The sequence below is a fragment of the Ranitomeya variabilis genome, chromosome 5 (assembly GCF_051348905.1).
Source record: "Ranitomeya variabilis isolate aRanVar5 chromosome 5, aRanVar5.hap1, whole genome shotgun sequence".
NCBI classification, from domain to species: domain Eukaryota; kingdom Metazoa; phylum Chordata; class Amphibia; order Anura; family Dendrobatidae; genus Ranitomeya; species Ranitomeya variabilis.
This window is the reverse complement of record NC_135236.1, coordinates 408558002-408576332: the sequence shown is the minus strand read 5'-3', so window position 1 is coordinate 408576332 and position 18331 is coordinate 408558002. Positions and strand designations below refer to the sequence as shown.

Genomic DNA, 18331 nt, shown 5'->3' with positions numbered 1-18331 from the left:
CCTATAACCTGTTGTTAGGCACGTAAGTCACTCATATACAGATAACGGCGACAATTAAACCTACAAGACAGAAAAGCCACACTCACACCCTACTGGTCCCGGTACAGATTAGATAATCCCTAACTGCACAACTAAAAACACCACCTTGGACCTGGCTCCCCAAAAAGCCATTGAGAGGCTTCTCGTACCTCCTGAGGAACCAATGGGGAGGCCACTGCACAGCTAACCAGCAGAGGGAGAGTGTGCAGAAGGTCATGAGGACCCAGGAAAGAAATGTGCTGAGAAGGCAGACAAACAAGCACATAGCAGAAATGCAAATGGTGTTTGTCTAGCAGGGAAAATCCCTTTGCTGAAGAGTTGGAACTTCTTAGCAATAACCCACTTAGAAGTATAGCCAGCAAGGAAGTGTAGTGAATGGAGAATATATAAAGCCCAACCCAGAATGTGCTAGGGAAACCAAATTGAGACAATTGGAAACACCTGATGAGGAGCAAACCCAGAAAGGAAAAATTAAAGGCAATAGGAACGATCAGCATAAGGACAGATAAGAAAATAGCAATAGATCAGCAGACGGGAGAACGCTCCATGGAGTAAGAGCTCACCAGATCGAATCCCCAAACCGAGCTTTGAAACCTGTTTGTGTATAGATGGCTTAGGAGAGTTTATCCTGCTGACAAATTCTCATTAAGAGGCCTTAGTGGTTGATAGCTTCCTATTTATTATAATCTTTTTAGTTAGATATTAAAAGGTATAAACCACTGAGGTCTCTTAATTTTGATTACTGTATATTTACAATTTTATTTTTAATGCAACTGCATCTTCTCTCAGATGTCACACAGTCAGGAGAACCATGTCAGTATCAGTAGAGTATAAGGGAGAGGAGAACAACACAACAGAATGGATATAAAAGTGTGTAGTGGGCCTCAATGCATTTTGATTTGATGAGACAGAGATCACAGAGTGGAAGGAACACCTTGTACCAATTTTTTTTTTATTTAAGAGGAGATACAATATTTATGCTGATTTTTATGTCAGCGATTGTCCTTTGAGTGGCTTTTTATTCAGTACCAAGAATTTCTATGAGCTCAAAGGAAACCTGACAGTAGATACATGCTGCCCATGCCCCTGGCTGTGCGATCACAGTCATGTATGTTTTACTCTGAAATGCCGAAGTATTTCAGAGAAAAACATACTGTTAATCACCGTCCTTGTTACTGGTGGCTTCTTCCTGCCTATTGACAGTGACTAGTAAGTCTCTTCCTATCTGTGCTTATAGCCAAAGGCTTGCCCACTATCACTGTCAGTGGGTTGGGAAAAGCTTCCGGGGACCCGCCCATACAGCTAGTCAATGGCATGGCTCGGTCCCTGGTGGCGAATAAATGTATGTTTTTTCCTCAAAGTGTTTCAGAGTAAAACATATATGGCTGTGATCGCACAGCAGCGCAGATACATGCTGCCCAAAGTTTGGGCAGCATGTATCAACTGACAGGTTCTCTTTAAACTTTAATTAAGGGTTAATCTACACTACCCAATCTGAGACGTTAAACAACTGCAGATCGACGGTCATTTATTGGCCTGTTTAAAGAGATTGATCGGAATTCTGATAGTATGATGATACTGTCCACATAGCATATCATGTTATCAGCACATCGCCTGTTTACACAGGACTATGTGCTGTCCATAACAATGGTTTCTAATCTTGTTTAAAAATCACTGCACCTGCCTCACCCACATTATGTAATTTCTTCAGATGTGTATGGCCTGTATAGATGAGCCGATAATCTTACAAATGCTCGAGTCGTTACCAATAATTATTCACCCTTCTGAATGGGCCAGGGCTGGAAAAAAGGATCTGCTGTTTCTCCAGAAATAGCAGCACATTTGTCAACGGGCTATATTATTGCAATTCAGCACTATTCAGATAAATGAGGGTGTGCAAACCTTTTCTAGTTCTAGATAATGCTTTTAATATTAAACTTTAAGTTGTGGCTTATGACATTCCATGTTTAATAGGTAACTGCTCTAAAATGGCAACACATTTACATTTAGCAAATGTACATTTTGAAATAGCAAAATAGATATTTCTTTTCTCATGAGGTGTATTTACTAATGAAATACCAAGATAAAAAAATAATAATAAAATAATTCAATTATGTATGGGATTGCAATATATTTATAGGAAAATGATCCCATCTTATTGTAACAACAGCAAGAGGTTTTTAAGTAGAAACTAGGGCATACTTTGCATTCTGAACACACCTCAATATATTGCAAGCTTATGTAACTTAGCAACAAATGGAATTCTTGAGCTTGAACATTGCGGGGTTAAATTCATGCATAGAATTGTTTTCATATAAAGGTTTACAAATTACATGAAAGCTTGTTGTCCTCTGTATAGCTTTCAGGCCTGCTGTTCTGGAGCTGGAGATCTGCACAAACATCCTCAGAGTGCAGAATGTCAGTGCGCGCACCTATCGTTACCGTGCGGTAACAGTGCCAGTATGCAGGGAAAAAACAATAGCGCATATGTGTAACTTAGAGATGCGTATCGGCACTTGGAAATAAATAACCACATTAAAAGCTGTCTTCATAGAAAGTGTGCAATGCATAGTGCAATCATACAACATCAAAGCAACGATATGGTCCGGTGTAAGACTTCTGTGTCCTTCAGGTCATACCTTCATTCCTTATAAAGTACCAAAGAATGGGTGAGAATGAAATGTGACCAGTATGAAATGACCTGGGGTGCAGTAATCACGACCGGGCGGTGCAGGAAGTAGGCCACTGACGCCAGCGCCTATTTCAACTGAATATGTGTCCAAGGACACGCCACCGGACAAACAGAGGCCGGCACGTAACATTGGCATCACGAGCCCATGGCTAGCACGGAGAAATTTGCTGCAGGCTATACAAGAGGACACCGCATGTCGTAGGAGCGGAGGAAGGTAAGCAGAATTGTTTGTTTTTTAATGTGTTGGAAAAGAGATTTTATTTGTGCGTTCCATAAAGTAAATACGATTTCCTATTTGGCGAGTGACGGGGCTTCATCTTTGTATTAGGATTATATCTATTTCTACTTCCAGAATTACATGAGACATGTATTTATATTCTTATTACTTCATGACTTCATGCTGTTAAGAAAATAAAAATAAAGTATTTTGGTCAAAGAGTTAACTAAGCTCTCATTCACCTACTGTATCCTCACCCATCCCTTGTAGATCGTGAGCCCTCGCGGGCAGGGGCCTCTCTCCAACTTTACCCATCGTGACTTGTACTGATTAAGATTACTGTACTTGTTTTTTACTATGTATACCCCTCCTCACATGTAAAGCGGCATGGAATAAATGGCGCTATAATAAATAATAATAATAATAATTCACAATACCATTTTCATGAATAGAACACGTACCATTATAATCTATGGCGCTGGTCACATGTATGTGATTTTTTGGCAGACTGTGTTTGCAAAAAGAAAAATCAGAAAGACATATCGAAGAAGCTTTGCAGTTTATTAAATTACTTTTCAGTAGAAAACACTGACCAAATACTGATGGAAACTTGATCAAAAACGCTGGTGAAAATTGGCCATCTTTTTGTGTATGGGAAAAATCACTGATGTCTGAATGAAAAATTCAGAGCTACAGACTGCAGTTCTAGTCACTAGTCATTGTGTAATAGGATAATACAATGAAGCACCATCCCCCGATGGGGCACTCATATAGTAAATGCTTTTTCATTAAATAGCTCTGTCCGATGATGATTAAAAGAGAGTAAATAATTGAAATAGAGGAGACAATAGGAGGGGCGATGTGATCTGAAATGGACAGCTATATGATTTACCGTAATCAGACAGTGTATACCATAAATTAATCTTTAGATAATGTCAGAACGAAATAACTAATGATTATTCGTACACATCTGTTTTTATTCCTGGCAGAGATTTATGATTAGTGTATATTTGCTGGCTGACTCTACTAAGGTATACCCCCTTTAAAATAATTATTTTGTCTTCTTCTTCTAGGACTGTTTTGTTCAGCCTGACCTCTGTGGTTGTTCTTGTCATTACCACTGACTGGATAAGCTGGGACAAGCTGAATCGGGGATTTTTGCCCAGTGATGAGGTCTCAAGAGCTTTTTTGGCTTCATTTATCTTGGTGTTTGACCTTCTTATTGTTATGCAGGTATGTTTCTTTTTTATGGTTTTATGATAGAACCATAGCTTGTGACTGTATTTACCAGCAATACAGTATAATAATCTCCAGCAGATAATATTAAGGCTTTCTTTAAAACGTAACCCTTAATAAGGAGCTATACATGTACCCTTAGAGGAAAGTCTGTGTACATTCAATTGCAGGAGTTTTTTTTAGAGAAAAATGGAAAAATAGTTTGTTTCTTAAAGGTCATCACTATATATATATATATATATATATATATATATATATATATATATATATATATATATACAGTTATCACAGTTATAAATGTTATAATGTAATAAATAAAGTGTCCTCCAAACTACCTAATGAATAATTCTCCAGCGCACTGACTGACTTATGCAGCACTTGAATACAGAGGCCTATGCGTTATCATTAAAGGTGTTTTATTTTAGACCAGGGCACGGTATCTTATAGTATTGACATGTGGCACACAATGTTAGGTTCACATTGCGTTAGTGCAGTCCGTTCAGCGCATACGCACAGCGCTAGCGCAGATGGAGCATCTGCTAGCTCTATCTGCGCTAGCAGTGATGGACCCGGAAACGCTGCAGCCCGCGTCTCGGGTCCGTCACTCAATGACGGCACATCGCCTAGCGCATGCCCATTGTGGGCGTGCGCTAGCGATGCGTCTGCCATAGGAAGTAATGGCGGCATTAACGGACTACGTTACACCGCGTTATGCCGCGGTGTAACGTAGTCCGTTTAACGGATCACACTAACGCAGTGTGAACAGATTGCCTATTCAGTCTGTGATCACTTGTATGCAATTTGCTAATCTTTCTGCTTCTCTGAATACCAATTTTTATGCTCCACACTATTGGGATTAGGCATTATACAGTGCCTGAACAAGATTAGCCCTGGCCTGGACAACCCCTTTAATGATAATGTAAAATGACACATTGGAAAGAGTTGTATAGTGAAGCTTCATAAATGTTTACACCCAGCCTCTGCCAGAGGATATGCCTGCTGATCAACATGAGTGCTGGCTTCTGGATCACCACAAATCTGATATTAATGATCTATTCGAGGGTTAGAACATCAAGGTAATTTGCCCAAAGAAGCCTCTTAATATGATACCTCTTTCATGGTCCATAATGAGTATAATGACCTCCAAAATGTCCTCCCCAACACAGGGTATGATATTAAAAAAAAGAAAAGACTATTCCAGCTTCTTCTTCAATAAAATATGTTTCCAAGTTTATTCAAAAGATTAAAAAAATCCGTGTGGATGCCAACAGGGGACAGGAAAATAACATGGCAACACTGTATGATATTACTACAGTTATTTCCCCCCATATAAACATAGTATAATGTCCTCATAATCCCTCTCTACACAGTAGGATGGCCCAGAGCCTCCTTATACGCAGTATGATATCCCCACAACTACTCTATACAGCCCCTCCATACACAGTATGACGGTCTCCACAGTCCCATATACACAGTATGATGGCCCCACAGACCCCTTATACATAGTATGATAGCTCACAGCCAACCTATACACAGTATATTGGCACCCACAGCTCACTATACACAGAATGATGGCTCCACAGCCTCCAACATGGTATGAAGGTCACCACAGCACTCTATACACACACTACAGTGGCCCCCACAGCCATTCTATATGGAGTATGATGGCCATTACAGTTCTCTATACACAGGATGAAGACCCCTCAGCTTCCTATACACAATATGATGACCCCACAACCCCTCTATAAGGAGTATGATGGCGTTCACAGCTCCCTATACACAGTATTATAACCTCCACATTTCCCCATACACCGTATTTTGCCTCCACAGCACCCTACACAGAGGATGATGACTCCAAAGCTCCATATATACAGTATCACGGATTCCACACCTCCATGTATACAGTATAAAGCTTCCACAGCTCCCCTATATACAGTATTTATAAACTGAATGAATTCCTTGAGAGGTCTAGATTCCCAAATTCACTTATGGGTGATTTCTGATGTTTTGGCGCCTCAAGAGTCCTGAAAACGCATATAAATACTCTCAAAAATAAACACAAAAGATATCGACCTAAATTTACCACTATCATAGAGTATAATGTGTCACACTCAGAATCCCTGGGGTAATGAGAAACATTCCAAAGATTGCCGCATAAAGTGACAGAATTGAAAAATGGAGTTTTAGTCACAAATCCCAGAAATGACTCCATCACTAAGTGGTTGATGCCAGATTGAGCAAAACACAAACACATGAACAAACCATACACAATATGCCAGTAGCCGCCTACACTGAAAGCAGGCATGGAAGAAACTAAGAACATTTGGCACCAATCACACTCTGTACAATGCCACCACTCCGAATTATGGAAAGAAGGACATTTACATTATATTTCATGCTTGAATTTTGCTGATAACATTTGTTACTTTAATAACTTCTTTACAAAATAAATATTTTATTGTGCGAAATTGTTTCTTTTTTCATATTATGTAGTAAGAGGAATTTTTGCAGGTATTAGCTTCTGAGTGGGTACACGGGTAATAAATAAAGCTGCTGGTGATCTCACTATTCATTAGGGCCAGGAGATTGCACACAGCTAAGTGTAATGAACCTGTCGCTTCATGGATAATTATGTGAACCTTCCTCCTTTCTCTGGAATAATGAGATGATCATTCTAATGTGCTTGTGTAGGAAGGACACCTTGCCTTGGGATTATAGGAAAAGCTTCCTGTGCTGTGCATAACATGTGAACTGTGTACACTGCAATGGTATATGGAAGGAAGATGTATTGTTAGGAGAGCTAAACAGCGTGTCCCACCACTAGGGTATGCCATCAGTCCAATGACGTAGCATGGGGAGCCATGGGGATGGTTGCCCTGAGTTCCACATTCTATGGGGGTCTGGTCTCCTTCACAGTCAGAATCCAGAATGGTAGGACCAGCTTCTAGGGAATCTTCACTGAGTGCCTGGTAAATGCCGCCCCGGCTAGCAGTGCCTGGCACTCAGCAAACACTAGCTTCTTCCATTCTAAAAACTGGCACAAAATGGAATCCATAATATTCAATGGGACCCCTCTTCTTGTGCTTGCATTACTAATGCAAATGGAAACCTTTTAAAGTTAATTTCCCTTTGTTCTTCTAAACTGAACAGACAACTAGAATATTAGGAATTGTGAACTTAGCCTTAGGGCTCGCTCACACCACCATATTTATCGGACGAGTATGAAACGATTTTTTGTCAGATAGGACTCGGACCAATGTTGTTTAATGGGTCAGTCCTGATTACTGATTTTTTACACTGACCAAATCTGTCTGTGAAAAAAAAAAAGTAAATCGGAAGCCACTCACCTATTCAAGTCTATGGGTGCGGGAAAAACATTGGACTGCACTCGGATGACTTCTCAGTGCAGTCCGATTTCCACCGACTGACACAATGGAGAAGATGGAGAAATGTTGAACCATAATTGATCTGGTTCTCTTAGTGGAAAGAATATACGCTCCTGTGACCCTAACCTTACTTTAATTATATCAGTATTTTCTTAAAATGCAATGCTTGGGGAATGAGGGGTCTAAATACTGATCTAATAAAAAAGGCAGATGTATCATCTTTAGTGATTGGTAGAGTTGAGTGAATTTCTTCGGGTCCCTGATTATTCGGCAAACTATAGCGCTTACCGATTAAGCTGCAGGGAGAGAACCCAGAATCATGGAGCGCGCCGACTGATCAGCTGTTTGGCTCCGCAGCTGCATGTGTCGCGGCTGTGTCACTGTCACATGCATGGAGAGCCTGTGTGTTGGGCTCTCCATGCATGTGTTATGACTGACACAGCTGCGTAACAGCTGCGGCATCAGACATCTGATCAGCCGGAGTGCTCCAGGTATCCGGGTTCCCTCTGCAGCTTAGGCCAGTTTCACACGTCCTGATATTTCCAGTACCAGAAAAAACGGTACCAGAGATATCCGTGTCCGTGTGTGTAATACGTGCAGCAACCGTGTGCCACATCAGTACCACACGGAAGGCCGCCGGGGAACAAGCGTTACAGTAAGCGCTGTCCCCCCAGCGTGTGGTGCTGAAGCCGCCATTCATTTCTTCTCTCCAGCAGCGTTCGCTGGAGAGAAGGAATGAAAAATCATTGTTTTTTATTTTTATTGTGTTTAAAATAAAGATCCCGGTCACCGCCCACCTCCCACCCCCTGTGCGCCTGCCCGCTGGAAATAAAATACTCACCCAGCTCCCTCGATGCTTCCTCTCAGCACCGCAGCTTGTCTTGTATTACAGTGATGAATATGCGGCTCCACCTCCCATAGGGGATCTTTATTTTAAACACAAGAAAAATAAAAAAACAATGATTTTTCATTCCTTCTCTCCAGCAAACGCTGCTGGGAAGAAGGAATGAATGGCAGCTTCAGCATCACACGCAGGGGGGACAGCGCTTATCTCTAGCGCTGTGTCCTGCATGGTCCGTGTGATACCCAGTCGGCACACGGGTGGCACACGGCTGCCGCACATGTGCCACACTGATGTGCCACGTGAGCACACGGACACACGGACACGGATAACTCCGGTACTGATTTTTCCGGTACCGGAATTATCTGGACGTGTGAGACTGGCCTTACAAAGCGTATTGGCCGTTCTTGGATACTGCAGCTCAGCTCCTGTTAAAGTGAATGTGATCTAACCTGTGTATAACTACTATACAGTGCTGTGGGCTCCATTTACATTTACTGCATTTCTGGCATCTGTGGCTCCAGGTCTTAGCTGAGTGGTAGGGTCCAGATGTGAATATCACATTTGAAGCACGCAACGCAGGTCAGCTTATGCTGAAAAAAAAAAAAAAAGGCACAGTGGGCATGATATTTCATGAAATCCCTTCCACTTTGATGAAACTTTAAGACGCTGTGTTTTTGATGTAGCGAAAATACTAAGCATGAAAAACTCAACATAGGCACAAGATCTAACTCACGGAGATATGTTTGATTTTTTCCAGCAGCACTGATGAAAATAGCCAATACAAGTCTATGGGTCTTTGAAAAAAAACATAGAGCACAGGGAGGGTATCGGTGTACAGTCCTTGTGCAGTCTGTATTTAACATTGCAATGAATAGGAGAAGCTTTGGCATTTATTTCTTTATCCAGCTGTGAAAAAAACTAAAGACACAAATGGTAAAGACAGACACACTGATGACACACTGATGACAAAAACGGACACACTGCCGGAAAACACTGATGACATTGATGGTAAACACGGATACATTGATGGAAAAACACTGATGACGCTGATGGTAAAGACGGACACATTGATGGTAAAGACGAACACACTGACACACTGATGACACACTTGTAAAAGGCTGGACCAGGGCCGTAGTCGTGGCTGCAGTTAACTGATTGCACATGCCCTGGTCCCCAATTACATGTAAATAATGTCCACTATTCAGCGTACCTGTGTCCAAGGAGAAGTCATTATTATGGGGGACTTCAACTACCCTGAAATATATTGGGGAACAGAAACCTGCAGTTCCAGCAAAGGTAATCGGTTTTTGACAACTATGAGAGACAATTACCTTTCACAACTGGTTCAGGACCCAACAAGAAGGGGGGCACTGCTAGACCTAATATTAACCAACACAGGCCAGACCACATGGCAAATATAAGGGTTAGGGGTCACTTGGGGAATAGTGATCACAAAATGATAAGTTTTCATGTATCCTTTAATAAGATGGGTAGTAGGGGGGTTACAATGACACTAAACTTCAGGAGGGCAAATTTCCAACGGATGAAAGAGGATCTTGGTGCAATTAACTGGGATGATATCCTGAGACATAAAAATACACAAAGAAAATGGGAGACGTTTATTAGCATCCTGGATAGGACCTGTGCACAGTATATACCGTATGGGAATAAACATACTAGAAATAGGAGGAAACCAATATGGCTAAATAGAGCTGTAAGGGGCACAGTAAGTGACAAAAAGAAAGCATTTAGAGAATTAAAGGAAGTGGGTAGTGAGGAGGCATTAAATAAATACAAAAAATTTAATACATTCTGTAAAAAGGAAATCAAGGCAGCAAAGATTGAGACAGAGAGACTAAAAATAATCCCATTGCCAGAGAGAGTAAAAATAATCCCAAAATATTCTTTAACTACGTAAATAGTAAGAAACTAAAAATATGATAGTGTTGGCCCCCTTAAAAATAGTCTGGGTGAAATGGTGGATGAGGAAAAAGCCAATCTGCTAAATGACTTTTTTTCGTCAGTATTTACACAAGAAAATTCCATGGCAGACAAAATGACTAGTGATAAAAATTCCACATTAAATGTCACCTGCTTAACCCAGCAGGAAGTATGGTGACGTCTAAAAATCACTAAAATTGACAAATCTCCGGGCCCGGATGGGATGCACCCTCGAGTACTGCAGGAATTAAGTACAGTCATTGATAGACCATTATTTTTAATCTTTAAAGACTCTTTAATAACAGGGTCTGTACCACAGGACTGGCATATAGCAAATGTGGTGTAAAATATTCAAAAAGGGGACAAAAACTGAACTCGGAAATTATAGGCCAGTAAGCTTAACCTCTACTGTGGGTAAAATCCTGGAGGGTATTGTAAGGGATGCTATGCTGGAGTATCTGAAGAGGAATAACCTCATGACCCAATATCAACATGGGTCTACTAGGGACCGTTCCTGTCAGACTAATCTGACTAATTTCTATGAAGAGGTGAGTTCCAAACTGAACCAAGGGAACCCAGTGGATGTAGTGTATATGGACTTTTCAAAAGCTTTTGATACGGTGCCACACAAAAGGTTGATACATAAAATGAGAATAATGGGGATAGGGGAAAATATGTGTAAGTGGGTTAAGAGCTGGCTCAGGGATAGGAAACAAAGGGTGGTTATTAATGGAGCACACTCGGACTGGGTCGTGGTTAGCAGTGGGGTACCACAGGGGTCTGTATTGGGCCCTCTTTTTTTAACATATTAATTAATGACCTTGTAGGGGGCATTCAGAGCAGAATTTCAATATTTGCAGATGACACTAAACTCTGCAGGGTAATCAATACAGAGGAGGACAATTTTATATTACAGGATGATTTATGTAGACTAGAAGCTTGAGCTGATAAATGGCAAATGAGCTTTAATGGGGATAAATGTAACATCATGCACTTGGGTAGAAGTAATAAGATGAATAAGTATGTGCTTAATTCTAAAACTCTGGGCAAAACCGTCAATGAAAAAGACCTGGGTTAAGACATGTTAGGGCATGTTAGGTTAGGCTATGGGTTGAACTAAATGGATTTAGAGTCTTCCTTCAACCTTAATAACTACGTTACTATGCTACATATTCTGCACCGCCAGGATCTTCTCTGCTTTGCTGAAGATTCTCTCCACACGGTTTTGTACAGAATGACACAGTCCATATCAACTTTCATCAGAACTTCTTTACTAGCTTTGTTACACAGCACATCCTAAGTAACCATTGCATCAACAGCTGTTTTAGGAGTACACTTTCCTTTTCCCTTTTCTGCACTCTCTTCGCTACTACACAGCACGTCCCCAGGATGAACTGCCTCACTCAGTTCCTCAGCGTCCTCCCTGTTCAGCTCTGCTATGTTTTGGCATACTCCCGTCTGCTTCGCCCCAGACCTAGAGTCTTCCGCAGTCAGCTGCCACGAGGTGAGCAACCTGCCCGACTGTACTGTCCCTTGTGAAAATACAGCATCCTCCCCCTCCTTACTCACCCTACATGGAGTCGATGCCATCCGTTTCGCCCCGGAAATGAAGATGTCGACCCATGCCATGAGCTGCCACATTTCTCAAGATAGTTGTGTGTTCTTAGTACCAACGCTGCTGCTGTTGCTATGCTGCCTTGTCCTTCTTCTAAGGATGGCTGGGCTCCCACTATGCAAACTTTACAGGGCCACTGGGGAACCTGGGCTCAGATGCCCACCCAACTTACTGGATCCAGGAAGTTACTCTTAACTTATTCCAGTGAACCCCTCCTACATTATCTATCTACAGGGTGAAAGTCAGAACTAGAATGCCCCCATCTAGTGGCCAAAAATGATTACTACATCAACTCCCTAACACTTTATACATTTACATCACATAACATATCGTATATACAGTGCAGTAAAAGATTCTTAAAGGGGTAGTCTTTTCATCCTGTTACATTCCACCTCCCTTTAACAATGGTCGTCCCCAACCATTTACCTGTAAACTTTATTAGACAAATAAATACAAATGATGCTCCGCACAGGGAGGCAAAAAAATGAAATAACATAAATTGCTCATTGTGAGCAAAGTCCTCTCCAGAGTGAATGTCCACTCCTTAAGCACGAGTGCCTGGCACCAAGTCCTCCAGGTGACACCCGAGTATAAGTATATAAAAACATGTAAAACCGTCTTTTAGGGCAGAGGTCCCCCTCCCTTTGACCTGAGCACTGCTCACTGTGTACCGCCTGTCCCCATAACAGTCTATTGCTGCGGTCACACAAAGTTCTGTTGCTCCACATGTGTCAAGTCCTGCCTTCAGCAGAAGGGGAAATAAACAGTTCAATGGGGGGGAAATAACGCTCAACGGTGGCCCGTATCGGCCACACTGCACTCGACTTTGGTGCTTCAGGGCTCACTTGCCCGTTGGGGACACAGAACAGTCCCATATAATGCTTATATGACAATAGTGCAATGTGCACAACTTTCCCATAGTTATTATTTCTTCAAAAACACAGTACACCGGCACACATCTTGTGTCGCTTTTCTATCAGAAAACTGTGCTTGCGTGCAGGCTGATGAGGACTCTGCAGCCACAGAGTCCATGAGCTGCCAGGATGCAGCAGGGGCAATATTATGGGCAGGTGACACGCAAGGAACCGACTGTTCCTGTCTTGGGCCCAACTTTCTTTTTCTCAGATTTTTTTCTGAGCAATAATGTCTGCAATCCATACAGACTGTCCAGTGGTGTTGGATGGGCCCTATACGGCCTGCTGGGCATGGGAAGAGCTCAATACTGAGACTGTGCCCGGCATGGGTTTAGTCTCCCATTCCTGGGAGCTGCGGTATAAATCAAGGGGCTCACGGTTTATGACAAGGGGCCGAGGTACACTCACCGCTACTGATGACCTCGTAGATCTGGCCACTTCCATCTGGTGAATGACAGATCCTTCCGTTGATGCTGTTCTACGCTCCAGATCTTGATGACGTAGTTCTGGCTCGGCCTCTACTTCCAGTTCGGGCACCTCCGGGGCTGTCGCTGTTTCCGGTCCCCACTGGATTGAAGAAACGAGCTCCTGACGATGAAGTACAGCCTCGCAATGCTGCAGTTCCTGCTGATGATGTTCCTGCTTGTGGCCCTGTGACTCCGATATGGCACTTTCATTCGGTGGATACTCCTTCAGGGCGGTCACTGTCTCCAGTCCCTGGCGTTGGTGTTCCAGGCTGAGTTGATGTGGTGGCTTGGGTTCCAGCAGCCACCGGGGACTCTTCTCCGCCAGTGACAGGTACTCTTCTGGACCCCACCAGTTCCCAGTTGGGGTTGCTTTGTGCCACTCCACCCATTTCTTGGTAGCATGAGTCAGAAGGCAAGTTCTTCTCCTCCTGTGGCGCACCCACCATGGGTGGAATGAAGGACAGGGTTGAATAGATTTTCGCGCCATCTATGGGGGGGTCACGCCCATGAAGGGTGAGGTTCTTCTTGTTGGCGCCAAACTCCGTCATCTTCATGGCCGCCATCTTTGTCGCCATTACAGTGTCAGACACATCCAAGTTTTCAGACAAGTTCATTAAATCAGTCACATCAATAGCATCTTCTGTGGCATTCCCACACTGCACAGTTGCGGGATCCTGCCGCACTATGCCAAGTGGAAAAGGCTGGACCAGGGCCGTAGTCGTGGCTGCAGTTAGCTGATTGTAAATGCCCTGGTCCCCAATTACATGTAAATAATGTCCACTATTCAGCGTACCTGTGTCCCCATACTCTGCACCATCAGGATCTTCTCTGCTTTGCTGCAGATTCTCTCCACACAGCTTTGTACAGAATGACACACAGTCCATATCAACTTTCATCAGAACTTCTTTACTGGCTTTGTTACACAGCACATCCTTAGTAACCATTACATCAACAGCAGTTTTCAGAGTACATGTTCCTTTTCCCTTTTCTGCACTCTCTTCGCTACTACACAGCACGTCCTCGGGGTGAACTGCCTCACTCAGTTCCTCAGCATCCTCCCTGTTCAGCTCTGCTATGTTTTGGCGTACTCCCGTCTGCTTCGCCCCAGACCTAGAGTCTTCCGCCCCTGCAGTCAGCTGCCACGAGGTGAGCGACCTGCCCGACTGTACTGTCCCTTGTGAAAATACAGCATCCTCCTCCTCCTTACTCACTGCACATGGAGTTAATCCATCCGTTTTGCCCTGGATTTGAAGATGTCCGCCCATGCCACGAGCTGCCACATTTATCAAGATAGCTGTGTGTCCTTAGTCCCAATGCTGCTGCTGTTGCTCTGCTGCCTTGTCCTTCTTCTAAGGATGGCTGGGCTCCCTCTTTGCCAACGTTGTGGGGCCACTAGGGAGCCTGGGCTCAGATGCCCACCCAAGCTGTATTGGCACCCCGGCCCCAACTGACTGGATCCAGGAAGTTACTCCTGACTTATTTCAGTGAACCCCTCTTACATTAACTATCTACAGGGTGAAAGTCAGAACTTGAATGCCCCCATCTAGTAGCCAAAAATGATCACTACATTAACTCTCTTACACTTTACACATTTGCATCACATAACATATCGTATATACAAAGCAGTAAAAGATTCTTAAAGGGGCAGTCTTTTCATCCCCTTACACACTGAAGGTGAAGACGGACACACTGACACGCTGATGGAAAACACTGATGACACACTGATGGTAAAGACGGACACATTGATGGTAAAGAGGAACACACTGAAACACTGATGGCACACTGATGGTGAAGACGGACACACTGACGCACTGATGGAAAACATTGATGACACCCTGATGGTAAAAACGGACACACTGATGGAAAACACTGATGACTCTGATGGTAAACACGGACACGCTAATGGAAAAAACTGATGACGCTGATGGATATCACAGACACATTGATTGAAAAACACTGATGACGCTGATGGTAAACATGGACACACTGACACACTGATGGAAAACACTGATGAAAATGATAGTAAAAATGGACACACACACAACACACTTATGGTAAAAAAAAATCAGACACACTGATGCACAACACTGATGACACCAGTATCATTTTTTGCATACGTGTTTAAACACAGACGTGCAGGGGTGGGATTCAAATTTTTAACAACAGGTCCTCTAAGTCGCGGCGGCCGGAATTTTGGCCACGCCCATTTTCAATAACCCCGCCCATACTAATAAGCCACGCCCAGTGGCACGATTCATATTTTTTGAAGCAGTTTGTCTCCCTTAATGACAAGAATACGTTGTGACATACGGTATTAAAGTCATTCAAAGAAACAAACGACTAAAGCAAATGTACTGCACAGGACAATTCACTCGTATATCAGCTGAGAATCGCCAATGCAAGTCAATGGGTGCAAAGAAAAAAAATCCTACAGCACTCGGACCATGCGAGTGCTGTCCGATTTTTATGCACCGGCGTCCTTTGAAAAGCCGGTAATTCATGTCCGGTGTACAGTAAGATCACACGGCCTCATTCATTCCCTATGGGACTTGCGGACATGTGCGGCACTTGCAGCAACGGAAAAAAAACACTGCTAGCAGTGTTTTTTTGTCTCACCGCAAGTGCCGCACATGTTGGCTAGTAGCCATCACTACCTGTCCCTAGTGAATCAACCACAGGGCATGCTGGGATTTGCAGTCCCTACAGTACCAACCACAGGGCATGCTGGGGATTTGCAGTTTCTACAGTACCAACCACAGGGCATGCTGGGATTTGCAGTCCCTACAGTACCAACCACAGGGCATGCTGGGATTTGCAGTCCCTACATCTCCATAATTAGAACGACAGGACATGTAACCTAAACCTGTAGTTATTCTGCAGCTACAGAATAAAAAAGTCAGGGCGTGAAGGTACACGTCCCCCTTACACAAAGGCTGGGAATGCTGGAATTTATGGTTCTACAGCTGCTCCAGAATAATAAAAACAAGCCTTGCTGGAAGGTGTACATGGGGCAGGGCGGCCACATACTGCAGAGGCCCCCTAATTGAAGCAGGACATTAACCATGTCCTGATCACTGTGATGTTCCTCTCAGCACCTCCCCCTCTGTTCACAGCCTCATGTCAGCAGCAGGGCACAGGCAGCAGCAGAGGGAATCACAGCGTGAGGCTCCGTGTGATGCCCCTTCCCTCCCAGTCCCCGCAGACCGCAGCATTAACACTACCAGGTGAGGACAGGGCCCCTGTCAGCATAATCTTGTGCAGTCTGTAGCTGAGCGGGCCGGCCTCTCCTGCTAGCTCTGAAGCTGCCGGATATGCTGGGACCAGCAGTTACACCCCAAGCACCGCACAACTGACCTGGACACAACACACCTCACACCATCCCCGCCCCGCAGCTGCTCAGACAGAAACTGAACTTGGCGCCACAGCGAGGAGGGGGCGGGGCCTGCAGTGTGACGTGTTCCCCTTCCAGCTCCCGGCCTCCGTCCACTGCAGCATACGTGATAGCGCAGTACAGGAGCCAGAAGAGGGAGATGGGGAAGAGGGAGATAGGGAGGGCGGGTGGGTTTGGGTGGGCGCTACCCCGCATTATTAAAAAAAAAAAAAAAAAAAAAAACACACCTTGCTCAGGCGCCGCCCCCCCGCATCCTCCCGCCCCTAGGCACGTGGGAAATATGGCTCTGCCCGGAACGCTGGCAGATAGAAATTTTAGTAAACGGCTGCCCCGTACCGGGTCGTACCGGCTGAATCCCACCCCTGCAGACGTGTGAATAAGGCCTAAAATGTGTTTACTTGACATATGCCACAATGCTTCACATGTACTATACAATTTAATTGCAGTATCATACTTTTATGCTGTTTTAATTTTAGGAGAATTCTTTGCATTTATCTTATTTTAATATGTATTTTTCTTTGTTGGAGGGAGTCTAACAAGCTCTGCAAATAGCTGTTAGGATGAGGTATGAACTTAGGCTACTTTCACACTAGCGTTAACTGCATTACGTTTCAAAACGTCTTTTTTCAGAAAAAACGCATCCAGCAAAACTTTTTGCTGGATGCGTTTTTTTCCCATAGACTTGTATTGGCGACGTATGGCGACGGATTGGCATACATCGTGTACGTTTTACGACGGATGCGTCGAAATTTGGCGACACGTCGTCTCAAAAAAACGTAGATTGTAACGTTTTTTGTCTCCGCCTAAAAAACGTGTCGCGACGCATCCTGCGGCATACGTCGTTGGCTGCAATGGAAGCCTATGAGCGACGGATGCGTCGGGACACGTCGTACGACGCAATGCAGCGCTGCAATACGTTTTTTTTACACTGAGCATGCTCAGAAGAAGTATTTTGTTGCCAATTGGTCAGACACCCCCAAATCTATATAAACCTGGCCTGGGCCTTGAACCCCACATATGCCAGCAAGACACAGAGAAGCAAAGAAGCCTGCCAGCAAGAGCCAGCCTGCCACAAGACCCCAGCCAGCAACAGGACCCCAGCCAGCCTGTCACAAGACTGCAGCCAGCCTGCCACAAGACTCCAGCCATCCTGCCACAAGACTCCAGACATCCTGCTACAAGACTCCAGCCACCATAGCCAGTGTGAGTATTGCAATTTTAGTGTGCATCTGTGTGCCTGTGCATTTCTGTGTGTATGAGGTACTACTGACTACAACAAGAGCTTAAAACCTGAAGAGAACCTGAGGCCTGCCATCGTCCTGCACCAGCCAGTGCCATGCTAGAGTCCAGATCCACCATGATGCCAGCCACTGTGAAGACCTGCTGCTTCAGCCAAAGGATTGTCAGCCTTTTGTATGTGTGTGTGTGTATGCGTCTTCTGATTGGTTTCACCTTTCTGCCTTTGTTGTACATATGTGTATTTGCATAAAGCTATGTGCGTGCATGTGTATGTGTGCATTTTTGGACGGCTGTGTGCTTTTGTACCATGTGCCTGCACCATATTATGCCTTTGCCAATCTTATGCCTGT

The 18331-nt window shown here is 44.0% G+C and overlaps 1 protein-coding gene across 2 annotated transcripts in view; it reads left to right on the top strand.

The window, feature by feature from the left end:
• Positions 1 to 18331, top strand: part of TMEM117 (transmembrane protein 117) — a 606553-nt gene that overhangs the window by 532398 nt on the left and 55824 nt on the right. For both annotated transcript variants that reach the window (XM_077265138.1, XM_077265137.1), the window contains exon 6: positions 4022 to 4181. In XM_077265138.1, coding sequence (XP_077121253.1) covers positions 4022 to 4181 — 160 coding nt within the window. The remainder of the gene's footprint in view (positions 1 to 4021; positions 4182 to 18331) is intronic.